Source organism: Chaetodon auriga, chromosome 5 (assembly GCF_051107435.1).
Source record: "Chaetodon auriga isolate fChaAug3 chromosome 5, fChaAug3.hap1, whole genome shotgun sequence".
Classification (NCBI taxonomy): domain Eukaryota; kingdom Metazoa; phylum Chordata; class Actinopteri; order Chaetodontiformes; family Chaetodontidae; genus Chaetodon; species Chaetodon auriga.
The window spans coordinates 4,951,959-4,969,894 of record NC_135078.1 but is presented as its reverse complement, the minus strand read 5'-3'; the positions used below and the strand labels follow the sequence as shown (position 1 = coordinate 4,969,894).

The 17,936-nt window shown below is 41.4% G+C and overlaps 1 protein-coding gene across 2 annotated transcripts in view; it reads right to left on the bottom strand.

Annotated features, from left to right (window-relative positions):
* Nucleotides 1-7,005: 7,005 nt before the first annotated feature.
* The window catches only part of loxl2b (lysyl oxidase-like 2b), a 33,896-nt gene continuing 22,965 nt past the window's right edge, over nucleotides 7,006-17,936 (bottom strand). For both annotated transcript variants that reach the window (XM_076731769.1, XM_076731770.1), the window contains exons 7-14: nucleotides 15,991-16,142; nucleotides 15,406-15,573; nucleotides 13,243-13,408; nucleotides 12,531-12,771; nucleotides 11,087-11,202; nucleotides 10,592-10,728; nucleotides 10,380-10,491; nucleotides 7,006-9,886 (exon numbers count right to left, since the gene is read on the bottom strand). In XM_076731769.1, coding sequence (XP_076587884.1) covers nucleotides 9,816-9,886; nucleotides 10,380-10,491; nucleotides 10,592-10,728; nucleotides 11,087-11,202; nucleotides 12,531-12,771; nucleotides 13,243-13,408; nucleotides 15,406-15,573; nucleotides 15,991-16,142 — 1,163 coding nt within the window. In that variant the 3' untranslated portion in view covers nucleotides 7,006-9,815. The remainder of the gene's footprint in view (nucleotides 9,887-10,379; nucleotides 10,492-10,591; nucleotides 10,729-11,086; nucleotides 11,203-12,530; nucleotides 12,772-13,242; nucleotides 13,409-15,405; nucleotides 15,574-15,990; nucleotides 16,143-17,936) is intronic.

Below are 17,936 nucleotides of genomic sequence, written 5' to 3'. Positions count from 1 at the left end.
TGATTTGCTGAGAAGAACAAATGTGTTGGAAGCTGTGTTCAGTCTGTCGTTCACTCTTTCTACAATGAGCTGCTTTGCTCAAAACTGGTCCTCTATTATATCAAGATCACCTCTTCACAGTAGACGGTTTACCAAGCAAACAAGGGGCGCCGCTGCCGTAGGGCCTCAAACTGTCAGGGGCCTCAGGGCCATGAGATGCAGGTGTCTGTGAGCCAAAAACGTTGTTCTAATTTGAATAATTGCTCATTTGTATGTAACAGAGATCAGGGGGTCCATTACCTGATACGGTAAATAAATGTTTGATTATAGGATTTGCACTGCATAATGTATGCCAGATGAATAAATTACAGAAATGTGCTGACTTTCAATTATTTTTTCCACATTATTGGAGACACTACATGATGAAGGAGCCAGATTTTGACAAGGCAGCAGAATGCCTGGAGTGAAAAATATGATATATCTGCATCTGCTGCATTGATGTTGATCCTTTTTTAACATGTCGATCGTGAGTGAAATACTTCAAGCACACACAAAGTGGTTTGTTTTGGAGACTCTGGGCAGCCAGGGATTGGCATACGCATGTGTGTCAATATGAGGCCAAATCTCATTTTTGCCTTGGTGCCAACCTTGCAGGTTAATTTGGCTCTGACTGCACAACACAAGTGTTATAAAGGTGATCAATCATCCAAACAACACTAGAAGAACAATGCCTTCTTTCTGTTTTGTTTTAGTCAAGAAAGATTTCTAGCCAAGCTCAACGCTGCGACCACCATCAGTCCAGGGAGTATCCTGTCTCTTACCCAGTGCATGCTGGCACAGGTTCCAGCAGCCCGAGAACCCGAGCTGTCACCAAAATCAATCACACAACTTCTATTTCCTATTTCTGTCTCACACTTTCACATTCAGACATACTTCTGTGTCACAGACATTGTGACATTTATCATTAAAACATTACTGGCAGCATCTTCACCGTTAAAACATTCCTCACTGCTTTCTGTTTCATGAGGTTTTTCTTCTCACATATTGGCTTGTGTGTGTGTTTCACCTCATTACTGCCTTTGCTTTTTATTTGACTTACAAACCCATAAAACCCCCTTTGCAACCTGAACCAGGAACAGAGTGGCACACTGTTTTCTGGGTTTTCTGCAGAAATCTGATCTACTGCCAGCCGACTGTTGAAGTTTTGGTTGAGACAGTCCGTTCTGCTACAGAATAAAAATCAAATGTTCTGTTTTTATGTTGATGTTGCCAGAGAGGAGAACAAAAATAATACCATTCATATTTCCCAACCAGGATTTGCCCTCATTAGTGTTTTTTGGGAATGCTTGGAAAATCTGCCAATTTGATAAATCTTCCTTAAATGATTCATATTACAGGGGATATAGTGTATCTTACAACTATTCCCATACATTCACCACAATACAGTGTGGTTTTCAGCTGTTTATGTCCACTGTGGTGGACCCCAAAATGACCATTTGTTACTTTTCTGAGATGAAAAAGCAAGCCAGCAGGGAACAGCATTTTAGGATATGGAAGCACGCCAACTTACTTCTAAAAACTCATAAAATGTGCACATCAGGGCCACAGTGGGACCCCCTGTCCTCTGTTTCCTTCCAACCACACACATACAAAGCATGAGCACGGCTCTCAGTGGCCTCATACAACAAGATGTGACATTTCTCCAAGCTTGTCTGTCAACCAAACATCTGTTGTTGTTGTAGTCCTTTAAATATAAAGGTATAAACTTCTCACTTCTCAATCTCTCTGTTCCATGACATAGAAACGCTTGGACACAGACTAAAAAAGAAAGTAAGGTCCAGGGGCGGGGCAAATCAGGCAGTTCCTTGGAGCTCCCGGCGACTAGGGGGGCCCCAGCCACTTATTTACGACAACGATTATGGATAGGCCTGGGCTTTCAGGGACCTCTGTTGGTCCCTGGACCTCACTTTGAGAACCACTAATCTATTTTTTCAGTATTCATCTCAAATGTCCCAGAAATCGTGCATTTATGTGTGCAAAAACCTAATTTTTGCGGCGTGCACGGGTGGGGTCGGGGCCCCAGGGATTTCTTGCTTGGAGCCCCAAGAGACCCTAGCAATGCCACTGGTAAGGTCAATGTATAGGCTTGTATTTCATATAATTAGTGTCAATAGTGTAATACATGTAAAACGTCACAAATATAATGAGACATTGTCCAATAATACATTTGCACGTAAAATATACGTATATATAAAACTAAAACATCAGTTGTAACACTATACATATATTTACAGAAATTCAGCTAATATATCTTTTTGTGATAAATTACAAAAAAAAAGGTTTATTCTGAGCTTTCTATGATATAGAACATCATTCTTAGGGCCTGATTCATATTTCATCATCTTAAATGTTTAAGTTCATTCCATCTGTCAGAAGCCCGCTGTTCTTTACTGCCTGCAAACATGGCTTTTCTTCATATACAGCACACACAAGCCATCTTTTATGAAAAACAATACATTTACTATATGTTTATACATACACCCACATACTGCATATAGAGATATATCTATATCTCATACTAAAAAGTAACAGATGGGCTGGCTTTCATTAAATACCCCTCAACTGACTCATGTAGCAGGACCCTGCCCACTTACTCACCTGCTTCCCATTTCCCCTAATCAGTCCTGCAGTACAACCTCGATTTCAGAAAAGTTGGGATGCTGTGTAAAACATAAATAAAACAGAAAGTGATCATTTGATAATCCTTTTTGACATGTACTCAGCTGAAAACAGCACGAAGACAATATATTTAATGTCTGACCTCATCAACTTCATTGGCTTTTATAAATATCTGCTTATTCTGAATGTGATGCAGCAACATGTTTCAAACACGTTGGGACAGGAGAAACTAAAGACTGGGAAAGATGTGGAATGCTCCAAAAACACCTGTTTGGAACATTCCACAGGTAAACAGGTTCATTGGTAACAGGTGATAGTATCATGATTGGGTGTGAAAGAGGCATCCTGGAAAGGCTCAGTAATTCACAAGCGAGGATGGAGAGAGGTTCACCACAAGCCAGTGTGTCCAAGTCAGTTTGTGGGGATGTACTGTTAAACTGGAGGAGCTGCAAGGAGAAATGTGATTGGATAAAGGTATCACTCTTCAACAGAGTCTGAATGCCCAATAAGCAGCTTTCACAGGCCACATTCTGACACAGACAGTGTTCTGCAGGCAAATCCTGTGGTGAACGAGCTCATAGCTAAGAAGCTGAAACCTCATTCAGAAGGAGAATGTGTGAAGGAGCGCCTCGTTGCTGTTGTGGAGCTGCTAACACCAGACAAAGTAAACCTGTTCCAAAGCATCAGTTTGTCTGGAATTAATCATAGATGAAGGAAAAGCTGCCGTGGAAACTCAGTGACGACAAGTGTCTGTGTGATTTGGCCTTCATGGTGGACATTACCAAGAACCTCTCAGAGCTGAACCTCAAGCTCCGGCAGCTTCTCAACTCTCCGCTTTCAAATTTGAAGTCAAATTAAAGCTGTGTGCAACTGCAAAGAGGAAGCACTTTGCATGTTCCTGCTCTGCAAGAACAGAAGCTGCTATGACATCTGAATATGCTGCTGACAGTGAAAACTCCTTCAGGCGTTTGGGGAGAAGTTTCAGGATATGAACAGTAAATCAAATGGAACTGAACATGTTTGCTGTTTGATGTGGAACCAGCTGATGTGCTGTGTGTGAACTGTATGTACGTCCTGAAGATTTTCACTTTCTGAGGAGACATGAAGTCTGCACTGAAGTTTGCATCTGTGTTTGGGACAACCTACTGCTGTGAGCAGCTCCTTTCAAAACAGACTCTTGCAAAGACAAAGATTTTTCTGCCTCATTATTCTGTAAGCCTGTTTACAGTAAAGTCCAGTATTTTTTTTTACAAATAGTCCCTAAACTGTGACCATTTTGGCTACATTGTCTGCATTTGTGTTTTCTTTGCTTATTGTCCTACTCACACTAGTTGTGACAGTAGTTAACATATAGGAATTATAATGGCATCAGGGTCATCCCATCCAACCATCTGTGGGTAGGAACAGAGAGACTGGAGGGTTTTTCAGTGTCACCATTGTATGTGTCTGCAAACCATGGAGACAGTAAATTTGTATGTTTGTCTCACATGTATAATATGAGACAACATTACTACAGAAGGTATCAAAGTGACGTAGTTCAGTACTTGTAAGTGATGGTGGTGGTATGACAGCAAGGCACAGTGACTGACAAGCAGCAGAGCACTGTTCAAGCCTTGTTTCTTGTTACAAAACCAGGCATTTTTAACAAAACCTCAGGATATTTTCTTGTCTTGTTTGTGGCAACAAAAACGGGTTTCTTAAACCACAACATGGTTATTCCTAACCCTAACAAAGTGTTTTTTGTGCCTAAATCAAACCAGACCCTAACCACAGCATCGTCTCCACATAAATTGAAATGTAAAGTTTGAATGGAACAAAACATAAAGTTTCAACATATCCGTGGTTTGCAGAAAGGTACAATGTCAACTTTTATTCTGGTGATCTGGTTGTGGTTGCTGCGTAATTCTTTGCAAGATCATTTCCAGCAACAACACACATACACAAAAAAAAATCTCTGAAAAGAGCAGGGAGCATGTGTATGTTGCCTAATGTGTGTTTAAGGGGGATTTCAGCAGTAAATTAGAGCGTAATGGAATAATTCAAGCAGCCTTGAGCTGCATGCGTGGTGACAAAAATCCAGTGTGAACCACAGAGGATCAGATAAAGATCAGATGGTTCCTTCCTGTGTGAATGCAGCATTTACACAACAGAGCCTGTCCATTTGTCTGAACCCGATGGGCTTCACATCTCAGCAGTCCCCTAACAGGTCCTCGTACTGCGTGATTCAGCGCCGTTGACAGTGCAGTACAACAGATTGCCCAAACAGAGAAATGTCTGGCTTCAGTCCAACACGCACAGTTAGTGGTCTCCAACAGAGAAAGCAGCCGTAATTTAAAGACTGCATAAAGATTTGGGGCAGCTTACTGCTTCAGTTCTAAATGACTGTACTTATGACAACTGTAATTCATCGGCTTTATGGTTTATTGGATGTACTCTGGCAGAAAAAAGTATAATTGGACTTTACTGTAAACATCCCTCCCCTCTGCCAGTGGGCTTTGAAATGAGATCTGTCTGTGGCAGATGGGGAAACAGAAGATCGTTCGGTATGTAGACATACCACTCCTATTGTTTTGATGAGGCATCTTTTACTCACAGCTATATTTTTTCTCTCTGTGTTTGAGCGGGTTTTACTCCAAAAGGGCAGAAGCATGCAGCTTAGATGGCGTAGAAACTACCTGCGTCCTTGATTGTGAGTGTAGATTTGTCTATAAGCCTTGTGACTGGCCATGGTGTTTCCAACTTCTCTGCCAGTGCATGCTGGGATAGGCTTTGTGAATGAGTCACAAATAGCAGGTAACAGTTAAGCGTAACTCACTTCCACTGCAGCTGCTAGAGAGAGAAAAAAAAATGTAATGTCTGCTTGAGGCCAGAAGAGGTCAGTGTTGTACCATTTTAGGCTTCTGTTGCAAACTACAGGAAACCATGTGTCAAGGCTTTGTTCTCTGCAAATTTTAGTTTGCATTTTAAAATTTCAAATTACACACAGTATGTTTATAAAATAAGGATTTCAGTATTTTTTAGACTCAATGTCCTTTAACTCGACAAAAAATATCTACAATAAATAGAATATTTTACAGAATGTTTGGTTGTCATCGATACGATGTGAATACGCTGCTTGGACTCTGTTTCTACAATATGGGCACCTGACCTGCAACTATTAGTACTGCTACTGCTTGTACCATTGTACTGAAGCCAGTGATGCTCAACCAGATGAATAAAAGAAAGAACAAGTACTAAGTCAAAGGCAACTAGCAGTGCTGGAAAGTAACCAAGAACATTTATTCCAGTAGTGCACTCGAGTACAAATTTGATGTATTTGCACTTACTTACTTTAACCTTAATTGAAAGTTTATATAGCTGTGGCTCAGGTCATCATTCATTCCCTTTAATATGATTTATTTTTTTTTTTATTTATATGATTTAAAGATACATCTTTAAAGAAACATATATGTCAACAAAATGGCATATTGATGTCTAAAGGCTTCGCCACACTGCCAAGAAAAAATACAATTTTTGAGCAGATTTAATGTAAAAATGCTGGAATCAGCCTATGAAGTGCCGACACCATGTGGAGAATGTAAACACCTGCCAACCCCACATACCTTCTACCCTCCAGATGACTAAACTTGGTCTTTGGCAAGAAAGAGTGCCAGAGGGCCAATGCAAGGAGCCGAGTGTGCATGTAAGTGCTGGCCATATTGTTTATGCGATGAACTGCTCACCACTTATTTAATTGGTTAAGTTCAGTTTGCTTTCTCGTTAAGAAAAATAAAGCATAAAAATAATGTAAACATGCTTATTTTTCAGGTTGTTCTGTCATTTCTTATGGATGTGGAGTCTGAAAAGTACTTTTTGAGGACATTGTTTGTCCAAAACCACTATGACTTCTAGAATGTGCATAGAATCTGATATCTGAAGGGGTTGAAAATCACATCTATTCCAGTGTAAATGCTGCCACAGATGACTGACTTTGTTTCTCCCACCTTAACAAAAAAGCGTGTGGGGAAAAAAAAAAAAAAAGGGAAAAAAAAAGGCCAAGGCTTTTGGGAAATCAAGTCCAACAAGAAAGAGAATCTTTGAGCACACAGTCTGTGTTTCAAAGACGCCAGCTGATGGCAGTGTGGTGAGCTGCAGTCACTCTGTGCATTTCAATGAGTATTCCTCTGTGTTGTACCTTATAGCTGTATATTTCTGATTGTCACATGATGGTTTGAATGCAGTGTTAGAGCCTTTTCCACATGTGTCAGGAAAAGTTATCAAAGACATGCACAAAAAAGCCTTTCCTCTGACAATGAAGGAAAATGACACACTGAACAGCAAAGATGTGGTTGCTCTGTAACTCAGACCTTTATTATAGCTTAACACACAAAGCAAACTGTTTCTTCCGCTCAGTTCAAGTATACTGTTAGTATACATAATGTAGCTGTTCAACATGTACTGCACCCTCAGAAAACAGAGGACCAGTTTGATAGCACCATTATAAAAAGTACAATAAAACAGAATTCACACACACATTATTGTACGTAATGTAACTTCTTAAGACGAGGAATAGAACCGTAAAAACAGAACAAAACAAAAACAAACCAAAAAACTTCAATAACAGCAAGTTACACGTGTGTTGTCTTTTGAACATTTTAAGAGGAGACAACAACATATCTGCAACTCTGGCTGTCTGAACAGGAGGAAAGCTGTTCCATCTCGGTTAGCTGTGAAAGGATGGAGATGAGTCCGGTGATCCTCCTGTAGAGCTGCTGGCTGTGGAAGACTTAAGACACACTTCAGTGACATATAGATATGAGGTTTAAATGTGTCATTAATGTTTTAATTATTCATAGAAGGAAAAAAAAAACCCTTTGGGGAAACATCAGAAATGCTTGCTAGCCGTCAAGGTGTACATGACAGATGAGCTGGCTGAGCTGGACAGAAACATGCACACGAAGTGAACAACGCTGCTCTGGTGACTGAAGTTTACAAGCCAAGGTCAGACAGCCATATGTTAGCAGCGATGTTGGCAAATTTGTAAGCTGTACAATGGGCTACAGCTGACAGGCTAATCGGTCAATTGACCTGCAAACTGGACAGTAGCTGATTTAGCTAAGCTAAGGTCCGTGCTTGTACAGGAGATATGAAGAAGACAGAATATGAGAAAGCTAATGTAAGACAGTTCAAAGTTTGTCTTTCAGGTTGTGTGTCAACCTATGACAGAACAGTGATGTTACTGCTTTAAGGTCTGGTCACAACAGGCAGTGGTACAGCGGGAAAACAAAGCTCTCTGAGCTAAAGAGCTAGTTCACTTCAGTTAGCAAACTCATTAGCTTGTTAGCATAGCTCAGTTGCTAATGGGCTAACATGTTTCTTCTAAAGATGTATGTATACCATCAACTGGTCTCATAACTGTCTGCAAACCTCTGTTGTAGAACGGTTTTCACTCTGACAGAGCAGGTTAAATAAAAGTGAATGGAGCAACACAGCTAATAAGCTACGATAAGTTCCTCCATTTTGGACTCTGGCTCTCTGCCGTCTCAGAAGTCAATAAGGGGACTTGTTATTGTTTAACAATTCAAATTGAAGGGTCATGAACAAGATGTGAAACATTTGTACAGATTTAATTGGCAGCTAGCATTGAAAATGAAATGTTGGTGTGATCATTCCTTTATGCATCTTAAAATAATTTCGATGGCTGTGTGCAAAGAAGAGAACCGAAAAGCTTTTCCGGAGTCTGGAGTTTCTTCTCCAAAGAAAGCACAGAACATGTGATTTACAGAGTGGATCTGTAGGCGGTAGAACACACAATTTCATTTCAACTGGACTTGAACAAATCAGCCATATGCTCACAGTGTCATTTCAGCATGACATAGTTAGACATTCAAGCACGGTTGTTTAGAAAATTAGTAGGCACAACTTCTAATGACTTGCCAAAAAACCCCAAAACCAAACAAATTGTGTAGTTAAGGGTTACATTTAAAGAGTCACTTACTAACTCTCTAAAACACACGAGGTCCCATATTAGCTTCAAAAGCAAAATACTGCTACTTATCATAAAGAGGAAAGAGTTATAAATGTGTCCGAACAACAAGACAGTGTCCAGGAGCTGAAGCCGGTCTCAGTCAGTCTGGAAAAGTTGTTCAGGCCTCAGCTTACTGAAGGTAACACAAGACACTGCTTTTTGCTAATGAGGGGAAAGCTATTGAACAGTGCTGGAGGAAAGTAAAACCTCTTAGATAATGCACACTGTCATGCAAATTATAGGCAAATCTGTGGGCAAAAGTTTGCTCATATAATAATTCTTTCTAGACTGAGATTGCTTCCAACACACTTTGCAACACCAACGGCCACAAAGGCTTGTAGTGCAACCAGTTTCCAGAGCAATTTCAGAGAATATACGCTCCAGTTATTTCAGAAAGGCTTTGGGTCACTTAAGGCACTCAGTGGATTAGTTCTACAGCTGAATCAGGCGATTAACACTATTATTGGTGATGAATGGGCATTTTTTTTTTTTTGGACCTGATTATGCCACAGGTTGATTTACATAAACTCCTAAGTCAAGTTGTGCCTTCAGCTTAAATAACTGACATGCAAAAGAACCGCTCAGATTGCCAGAGAAACACAACCTCAGTGACAGTCGCTGTTGTTGTTATTGATGATTCCTCGGAACCCTGAGGCGACCTGGCACTGGCATCCAAACTCTCCAGCACGGTGAGCTTTGAACAAAAAGTGTTGCAGCAGGCTTCTGTTAAAGTGCTGCACTTCAAAGAGGACACAGTCTTGATGACATTCTCCAATGCTGCACCTTGTGTAAAACACCTGCCTCTTCCCAGCAGGCTTTTCATCACTCATTCCAAAAAAAAAAAGTCACAGGGCACACAGAGAGCTTTGCCGTTCTCTTGATCTTAACCAGTGAGGTTGGAGGTGTTGGCCAGGCTGTAGCTGCCTCTGTTTGGACAGGAGGGGGAATCAAATATTCTTTCTGCTCAGGGGGAAAAGGAGGGTGGAGGGTCAAAGAACGCTGTTGCCTCATGGATGAGGACACAAAAAAGATGGTTTGACCAGGACGGGGCTGGGAGGAGGTCTCCACCATGTGTAGTGGCTGGTGGGCTTCAGGCAGCCTGCCTGCCGGAGGGGTCCCGGCTGGTCAACTCCTCTCCTTTGCTGTGTCTTTACCTGTGGGTCACCTGGTTGTTGAGGAGGCCTGGGAACGTCTGTTCTGTTTCAGTGCTTAATGAGCCACCTAGCAGAGATAGACAGAGTTAGCACCTACACACTTCGTCCTTGTTTCAGTCATGTCCACTGACACACGTCAGGGATTCCTGCCCTGCAAAGTGAGCTAGAGTATAAATCATTAACTTTTACATTGGCTCTCATGGCTGTTACCATAAATATTATAATATAGGCTATATAATACTAGAGCATGCATGTTTATTCTTGACATTTAGAAGAGTACTCTGTACAATCTGTATAATCCTTACTCAAGGTTTTCATACAATCTTTTCCAGTGCTTTCAACTGCATTTCACAGTCTTCATCTGTCATACTAAGACAGGGGTTACAATCTCCCTCCCATATGATGACAACTGAACTGACTGCATGATAACTGGGCAAATTCCCATCTGCTGATGAAGTGACCTGAGGTCCAACAGCCGAATAAGCTTTATTTCTTAGATTACCACCATTAAAAGGACAGTATATGTGACAGATATTCTCCAAGTAACTGCAAGGTCTTACCATTATGGCAGCTGTACATCCACACACGATGGCCATCGTATCGACATCTGCATTTCATGATGTTATTGGAGTAGTCTGTCTCAGGCACTTCATAGTTTGGATTAATTATTATCTGTGAGAGGGAGAAGGTGAACAAGTCAGGGATGACCTTGAGAGGCCAGTATGACTGGCTTCACTTTTCATTCAGAGAAAAAAGAACTGGGAAACATCACCTGGAAAATGTAATCTCCAGGTTTGAGTTCAGTAATGTCGATCCACTGACAGTCGATGTCATGCCTGTAGGTATCCCAGCAGCCCACAGTGATACCCTGCTCTCCGAAGTTAGCACATTCATACCTCTTTTCAATACCTGCAATAAAACAGTACAGAATTAGTAAAATATTCACTTTCCTTTTAGCTCTGTTTAGGTCACAGCTGCCTTCTGGAAATAAGGTTAATGACAGCAGTGAGACTTGAGTAAAACAGGAAAGCTATGAGCTGTAAAACTAAAAATTGAGCTCAAAGATGATGAAGAGCTACTTCAATGTGAGGGGAACTGTGGACTTCCATATTACACTTTATCCAGTGTTAAAATAAAAATATTGACTGATGCAGCTCTAAAAGCCCATTATTGATTTTGAGAAAATAGTCAGTTTCTGCCACATTTCCAAAGCCAAACATTTATTCACATCTTGAAATTGAAGTAGGAATCCTATTGTGGTTCTCACCTTCATCACACTCTGAGTCCTCCAGGCAAAAACTTGCTTTGTGTCCTTCAGCCACTTTGGTTCCATTGAGGCTGAACAAGTCATAGAGCGTAAACACCTCCATGCTGTGATAATGCCTACACACAGAGACAGAAATGTTGTTTTATAAACCAAGTCAGGCTGAAAATGCAGCACAAAAGAACACAAATGCCACTTGGTGTCAGTTGGAGTGTCTTCTGAAGAAAAAAAATCAAAATCGCAATCTACTACATTTCTATGACATGGTTTGATTTCTCCGTCAAGTTGTGCCAGTTAAAGGTTTGACATGTTGAAAGCCGGTAGCTGCGTGTAGCTGCCAACAGTCAAGTGTTCCTCCAGCCAACACAGGAACCACAAAAATGTGGGACTTTTTGCAGCACTATGTACACTAACTTTAACTTAGAGGACACAGACAATTACAGGGCAGCAGAATGTATGGAAGGAAAAAAGCTCCAGAAATAAGACATGATGGGGCTGAGCCGTCTCTCTTTCCTTGAATTAAGTCTAATTTGAGATGTCATTTCTAAATAATTCAGATGTATTGTTGAATTATGAGGTAAAATTATGGAAAAAACATCTCACATCATTAAGTTCAACCTCTTAGGAAGACTTATCTATTAAAGAAATGCTTATGAAGGACTTTGTGCTCGTAATTTCTAATTAAATTGATTGATTTATGCTTCGGGAATATACAACTGCTTCCACAAATCCTCTGTGACTGTGATTAAAGCTATTGTATGATAAATGGTTAAAGATATTAATCTGCAACAACTCTGCCTGCTATTATTTCCCACAGGGCACCATCATTTCCCACACCATGCATCAACATGCTCATTGTTCTCACAGACAGGCTGCACAAGTTTCCTTTTTGAATGCAACACAGTTGTCTTTTTATTCATGCTGCCAGGATTACGTGGTTATATTTAATTATCTTTTCTTTTTATTGCAAGTATTTAATATAAATATTTGACATTAGACTTGTGTGCAGCGGCTATGGCTATACTGCAGGTTGCCAGATATGGTCAAAGGGCACAGGTTTAGGTATATGTCTCTGTAGAGGCACAATGATACCAACTCTGGCAACCTCACAGTCATGACAAGACTCCTGAAGTCACTGCACCCACCTGTTGTTCGTCAAGAAATACTTCCATCACATAACTCCCCTTAAACCCATGTTAATCAGTGAGCTTTAGAGGTGCTGGTAGGTGTATTTTGAGATTTCCCCCTGCTTCCAGTCTTAATGCTAAGATAGGCTAATCCTTGCTCCGGCTCTGTACTTAATCCACAGACATGACAGTGGTATTAATCTTCTCATCTAACTCTCAACACATACCTATTTATGTAACCATACCTCCAAAAATGTTGAACTCTTTCTAAAGCAAAGCAGGATATACATAAAACAGTCCTTGTACTCTGTCTCACTGACCTGTGACAGTCGTGCCACACCCAGGAGTGTCTGCTAGCTTTGGGCCGGAAGTCAGACTGGCCATTGTTGTGGATCTGGGAGGAGAAGCGCAGCAGGCGGCGGTAGGAGTTGGCTGGTACCTGGCTGGAGGTGGAGGACAGACAGTTCTCCTCATACGCACACTGCAGCATGAACATGGGCCTGTCCTCCATGTAGGTGGTCTGCTCCACCACCTGAGGGTTCAACACTAGGTCGGGAGCCGCTGTGGACAGGAGGACCAGAGAAGACAGAAACCAGAGAGACGCAGACGGAGACAAACATATTTAGAAACAAAGATCAATGGCTCTCATTGGCAAAAAGACAGAAGAGCCCTGGCGTGTGTTGAGTAAGTGCTTTCTGTTTCAAGCTGCAGAGCCCTCTTGTGATTTTCTGAGGCACAGCTTCCCCAGAGGCACAAATCATTTCATTTGTCAAATTAAAACTCAATGTGCAGAGCAAAAGAGTCCAAGCTCTTCAGAGTGAACGTGTGAACTGACAAATTGAATGGCAAAGGCTCTTGTCAGAGTATAATTAAAAGTGGAAATACCAATTACTTCTTTTCTTTACTCACTCATTCATGACCATAGCACGTTCAACATCTTAAAGGGGCAGCAGACAAATTTTACTGATGTGACATCACATCATTTCTGGGCACATTTTCTGAGTTATGAACACATGAATCTGGGCGTCTTACTCTCAGAGCAGGAGACTCCAGCGGCATTGCGTCCACCTCCTTTGGGGCAGCTGAGATGGGCTCCATGGTGCAGGCAGTGGGACAGAGACATCTCAGTACCAGAGCAGCGAACGCCACTCATCACCACAGCGTCCGCACTCACCTCTCCTGGCCAATACCACGTCTCCTGTTGTGAAAACATCACCCATAGTGAGATCCACATGCCATCCACCTCTGACATAATGCACTTTGATTGATATTTTGTAGGACTGACTCATTAAGCTAAACTGTAATGCAACTTTTTCATTAGATCTCACATGGATGCACAAATATGTTTCATATCATTCCAAAATGAAGACAAACTACCTGCAAAACTGTCTGAGAGTAAACACAAGCTCACTGCATTCATACTGAATATTTTACTGCAATGATGGGAAGTGATATTAATGGAAACTTTTAGTGTCATGAAGAATGGTGATTCTCCACTCTGACCACTAGAGGGCACAACCTGTCAATTTACAGCACCATAGAGGGGCGATTGCATGGTACTGATTATGTGGTGCGTGGGCTGTGCAGCTTATGTTCTGAAGATATTAATGTGTAAGGGAGTAGCAACACGAAGCAATGATCCTAACACCATGCTGTAATTTAGTAAATGCACCCATATTACAACACTCAGTCCTCATTCCTGCCTCCAGGTAAACCTGACATCCTGTAATCACACAGAAACCATTATTTTACAGTTTCCACTCATAAAGTTTTGCTCCTCATTCCACGGCTCTGTAAACGGCTCTTTCAAAGGCAGTTAGAAAGAAGCCCCTGTCCCACATCGACTGTTGCTACTGTGTTTGCAACCCCCAGTTCATTTGTGCAAAAGACATTTTCTTTGTGTGCACATAATATCGAAATCAAATCAAATGTTAATTTTGCCAAATTAAACAATTAAATGATTCATGTTAATATTACCAGTCATATATTTCCATAGACTGCAACCTGCCCTACACACATCATCTAGAATAAAGAGATAAATGAAACAAATTACAGGAACTATAAGTCTGTCTGTGTCCATACCACCAAGACCGAGCACTGCACATGTTTTTTTTGTTGTTGTTTGTTTTTTTCAGCAGCTAAGATTGAAAAGGTACAGTGTAAATTATACTGAAAGTGTGAATGTATGTCTCAATAATATTCTATGACTGTGGACACTAAAAGCCATCAAGCTCAAATGTTTTTCAAGGACCTCACATGGCTTCCGGACAGGAAATCCTAAACTACACAGGAGGCTGAATGCAAACATCTTTGCTGTGTTTGGCCTCTTGGATACTATAATGAAAAAGTCACCCTATGAGAATTAGCCTGTGACTCAGTGCAGTACTTGGTGTTTCAGTATGTGACGCTGGTTGTCTGTGTCCTGTTAAAGAAGACCATAATCGACACCAGAAATCCCAGCTGACTGGCCGCTGATTAAAACAGCTGTTCACTGATGTTGACAAGTCATTTGGCCAAATAGCAGACAGGCAGTTGACGTGGGCGGGATGGAAGAAAGGAAGTTGAGTTTGACCAAAGAAGGACAAAGAGACAGTAAAACGTGAGGACAGTGGAGATGGAAGCTATTAAAAGGAGGAGAAGTACTTGATTAGCAGCTTATCATTTCAGGGAGAAGCTGCTTGCTGAACTCAGTCAGGTGATTACTGCTGAGTCAGCACAGCACAGTAGTAATGGGTAGGTGCAAGTACACAGGTAACACTTTATTTTACAGGCCCTATAGTTTCCCTTAATTTCCTTGCAAATCACCTGATATGTAGCTATAATTTGTGGAAGGCTCCTGGAAATGCAGTCTGCATTATTTATAAGGAAAATGGAGACAGAATGACACAGCTGTTTATGAACTCAGTAAAACTAACTAAACTCAAATAACTGTCTCAGAACCTTTTTCTCTTTTTTCCCTATTATTAACAAATAATACACTGCTCTTTCCATGGAAATGTAGGTGGTTCACAGGTAATTAGTAAGATGTTGTGGATATCAATGAGATCCAGATGGAGCAAAAAATACTAATTTAAGATGTCAAGTGGAATGAAAGACTCAGGACTAGACTGAGACTTTTCCTGCAGATGAATCTGTGTTGTATTGTTTAGACTCCTGTTACGTTGAGGACTGGCCCCTGGCTGCTCTGACTTGTACCTGGAAAGCATTGCTAGCGAAACCCAGGCCCAGCTGTCTGCAGACCACCATGGCCTCCATGGTTCCCCAGCCGTCACTGCACACCGTCCCCCACAACAGAGAGCCATTCCTCTCCACCAGCACCTCCACACGGCCCTCATAGGGGTTGCGACCTCCACTCAGACGCAGCTATGGGCATGAAAAACACAACAAATGGGCCTTTAAGGCTAAATCCACACTTTGTTTTTACATGAATGAGCGATGTTTGACGTGACATTTGGTGCTTGTACTGACATTTGGTGCTTGTACTGTCTCATCTATGATGTTAAAGTATATTCACATATATTAACATTAAGTGGTTTACCATAGGCCATATATGCATAAAAGAGATAAAGCCAGGCTTTCATTGTAGTTGCTGCAAACTAAACAAACTCTTTAAGATCTATTAAATTTATTTAACAGCTATTCATACTATACATAAAAAAGGAGAGATTTCAATGTGCAAGTTCAAAGTGCTGTTCTTATGTGCAGTGCAAACTGCTCAATATTACATTCTTTAGGGAGCATGTTGCTGCAGTGTTTGGCTGGAACAAAGCTGAGGCTCACCGACTCCTGGAAGCCCATAGCAGGAACGTTGCATCTCACAGCTGCATCCTCCTCATGGCTGCAACCAACAGCCTCCTTGTTGAAGTAACACTCTGTGATGGACTTCTCAAATCCAGAGCACTCCACTTCATTCATATGCACCGGGCCCATGCCTGAAAAACACACACAAAGCAAACTGTTTGGAAATGGTGCTTAGGGGTTGTTCCCTCTTCCCACTTAACCTGAGGGGAAAAACGAACGATTGTTATGGCTGAGAGATGTCTGTTGTGTCTTCATTTCATTTCATCTCACCATGCTTGTACACTGAGTATGAGGAACGGCAAGCAATGGATTAGCCTTTATGCTGAGCTAATTAAGCATTATACATACACATTATTAATTCTTCACAGTATTCTCACAAAAAACAAAGTATGTAATCCTTCCACATGCATCTCTTCACACTTGAAGTGTTCATCATAACATGATGATATAAGTTGCCGTAGATCTTTATTGTGACTCCACCCTCTGCACCCTGACTTCCGAGGATCAAAAGCAAATGCTGACCTCCTCACTGTAAGACTGGAAAAATGAAAGGGCTCCAGATGAGGACTCACACAAAACAGCACAGAACAGCTCGCATTGATTTGGTTCACGTCTGCCATGTGCTAATAATACATCCCTTCATCTAGAACGATATGCTGTGAGATGTTTCACTGTTTATTCTGGTGTACTACGACCAACGAGTTTTAAATCATTTCCATCTGAGTCCTTTTTTTTGCTTCCCATGAGGGAGTACAGAGAGCCACTGATGAGAAATCCTGATGGAACATTGATTTTGGAAAAGGAACATTCCCTCTATTTCAACATTTTCCATGTCTAATGTGACTGGAATGTGCAACAATGTCCAGCATGTCCCTGTTTATGAAAAAGGAAACACCTCCTATTCAGAAGTACTGTATCATACAGCATGTATGGGATTCTTTTTGCCACTTATTGGTTGGATTTACTTTTTCCATAGTATATCCTGACAGCAGGTGAGCTAGGCCTATAAAACAGGGTAGATATTTGCTGAGTGTGTCATTTAGAAGTGGGTCAGTGGCATATTTTAGTTGGGTGGGGGGTCCCAACTTCCAAATCCGCTGTAAAACTCTCCATGCAGCTGGTGATATAACCCTGAGAAACTCCTCAGAGGAGGCCATAAAGTAAGACTGCTCACAGTGGAAGCCTCCATTAGAAAATAACTATTCAACACAAGGAGAGGGTCGTCTTCCAAGTCCATCAGGAAGCACAAGCTCTGCCTTTGACACTTCAAAATAAAATATCGACCAATTTCCAAAGTGACACCTAATCCGGAAAACAATGAAAGGGTAATTCCGGTTTATTACTTAGTTTCCAACAGTTATGATGACATTGCACAAACCAAAGTTACTGCTGATGTCTGGGCACATGGCAGCGTCACTACAACCTTATGGGGCAGGTTTACTGAGAGAAATAACTGCTAAAACAACATGTAGTAAACCAGTTCTCCTTGAAAGTATAAAACAGTCAGCAAACGGTGTCACCAACTTTTGGGGCAAAGCCCTTTGCAGTGAGATGTCTGTAGTGACAAACCCACAGAGAATCATCACCAGACTTTGCAGCTGCCCTCACTTTCCGGAGTGTTTTAGCTTCTTTCACCTCACTGTTTTGGTTTTCAGGCCCACGACTTTACTGTTTTGGCTCACTCCACTGTTCTCATCAGTCTTGTTTCCAGAGACAGTGGGCAGTTGTTTGCTGCAAAAAAAAGCTCTGAGAAACCCTTTATACACTACCTGCCCACCAAACTGCAGATGAACAAAGTTAGCAACCAGCTGCTCAACATAGTGGAGCAGTTAGCAGCTAAAGAGACAGATATTTCCCTCAGGAGTTGGTGGAGACCAAACCAGAGCCAGAAGGACAGAGAGTATGTTGAAATTACAGTTGCCAAT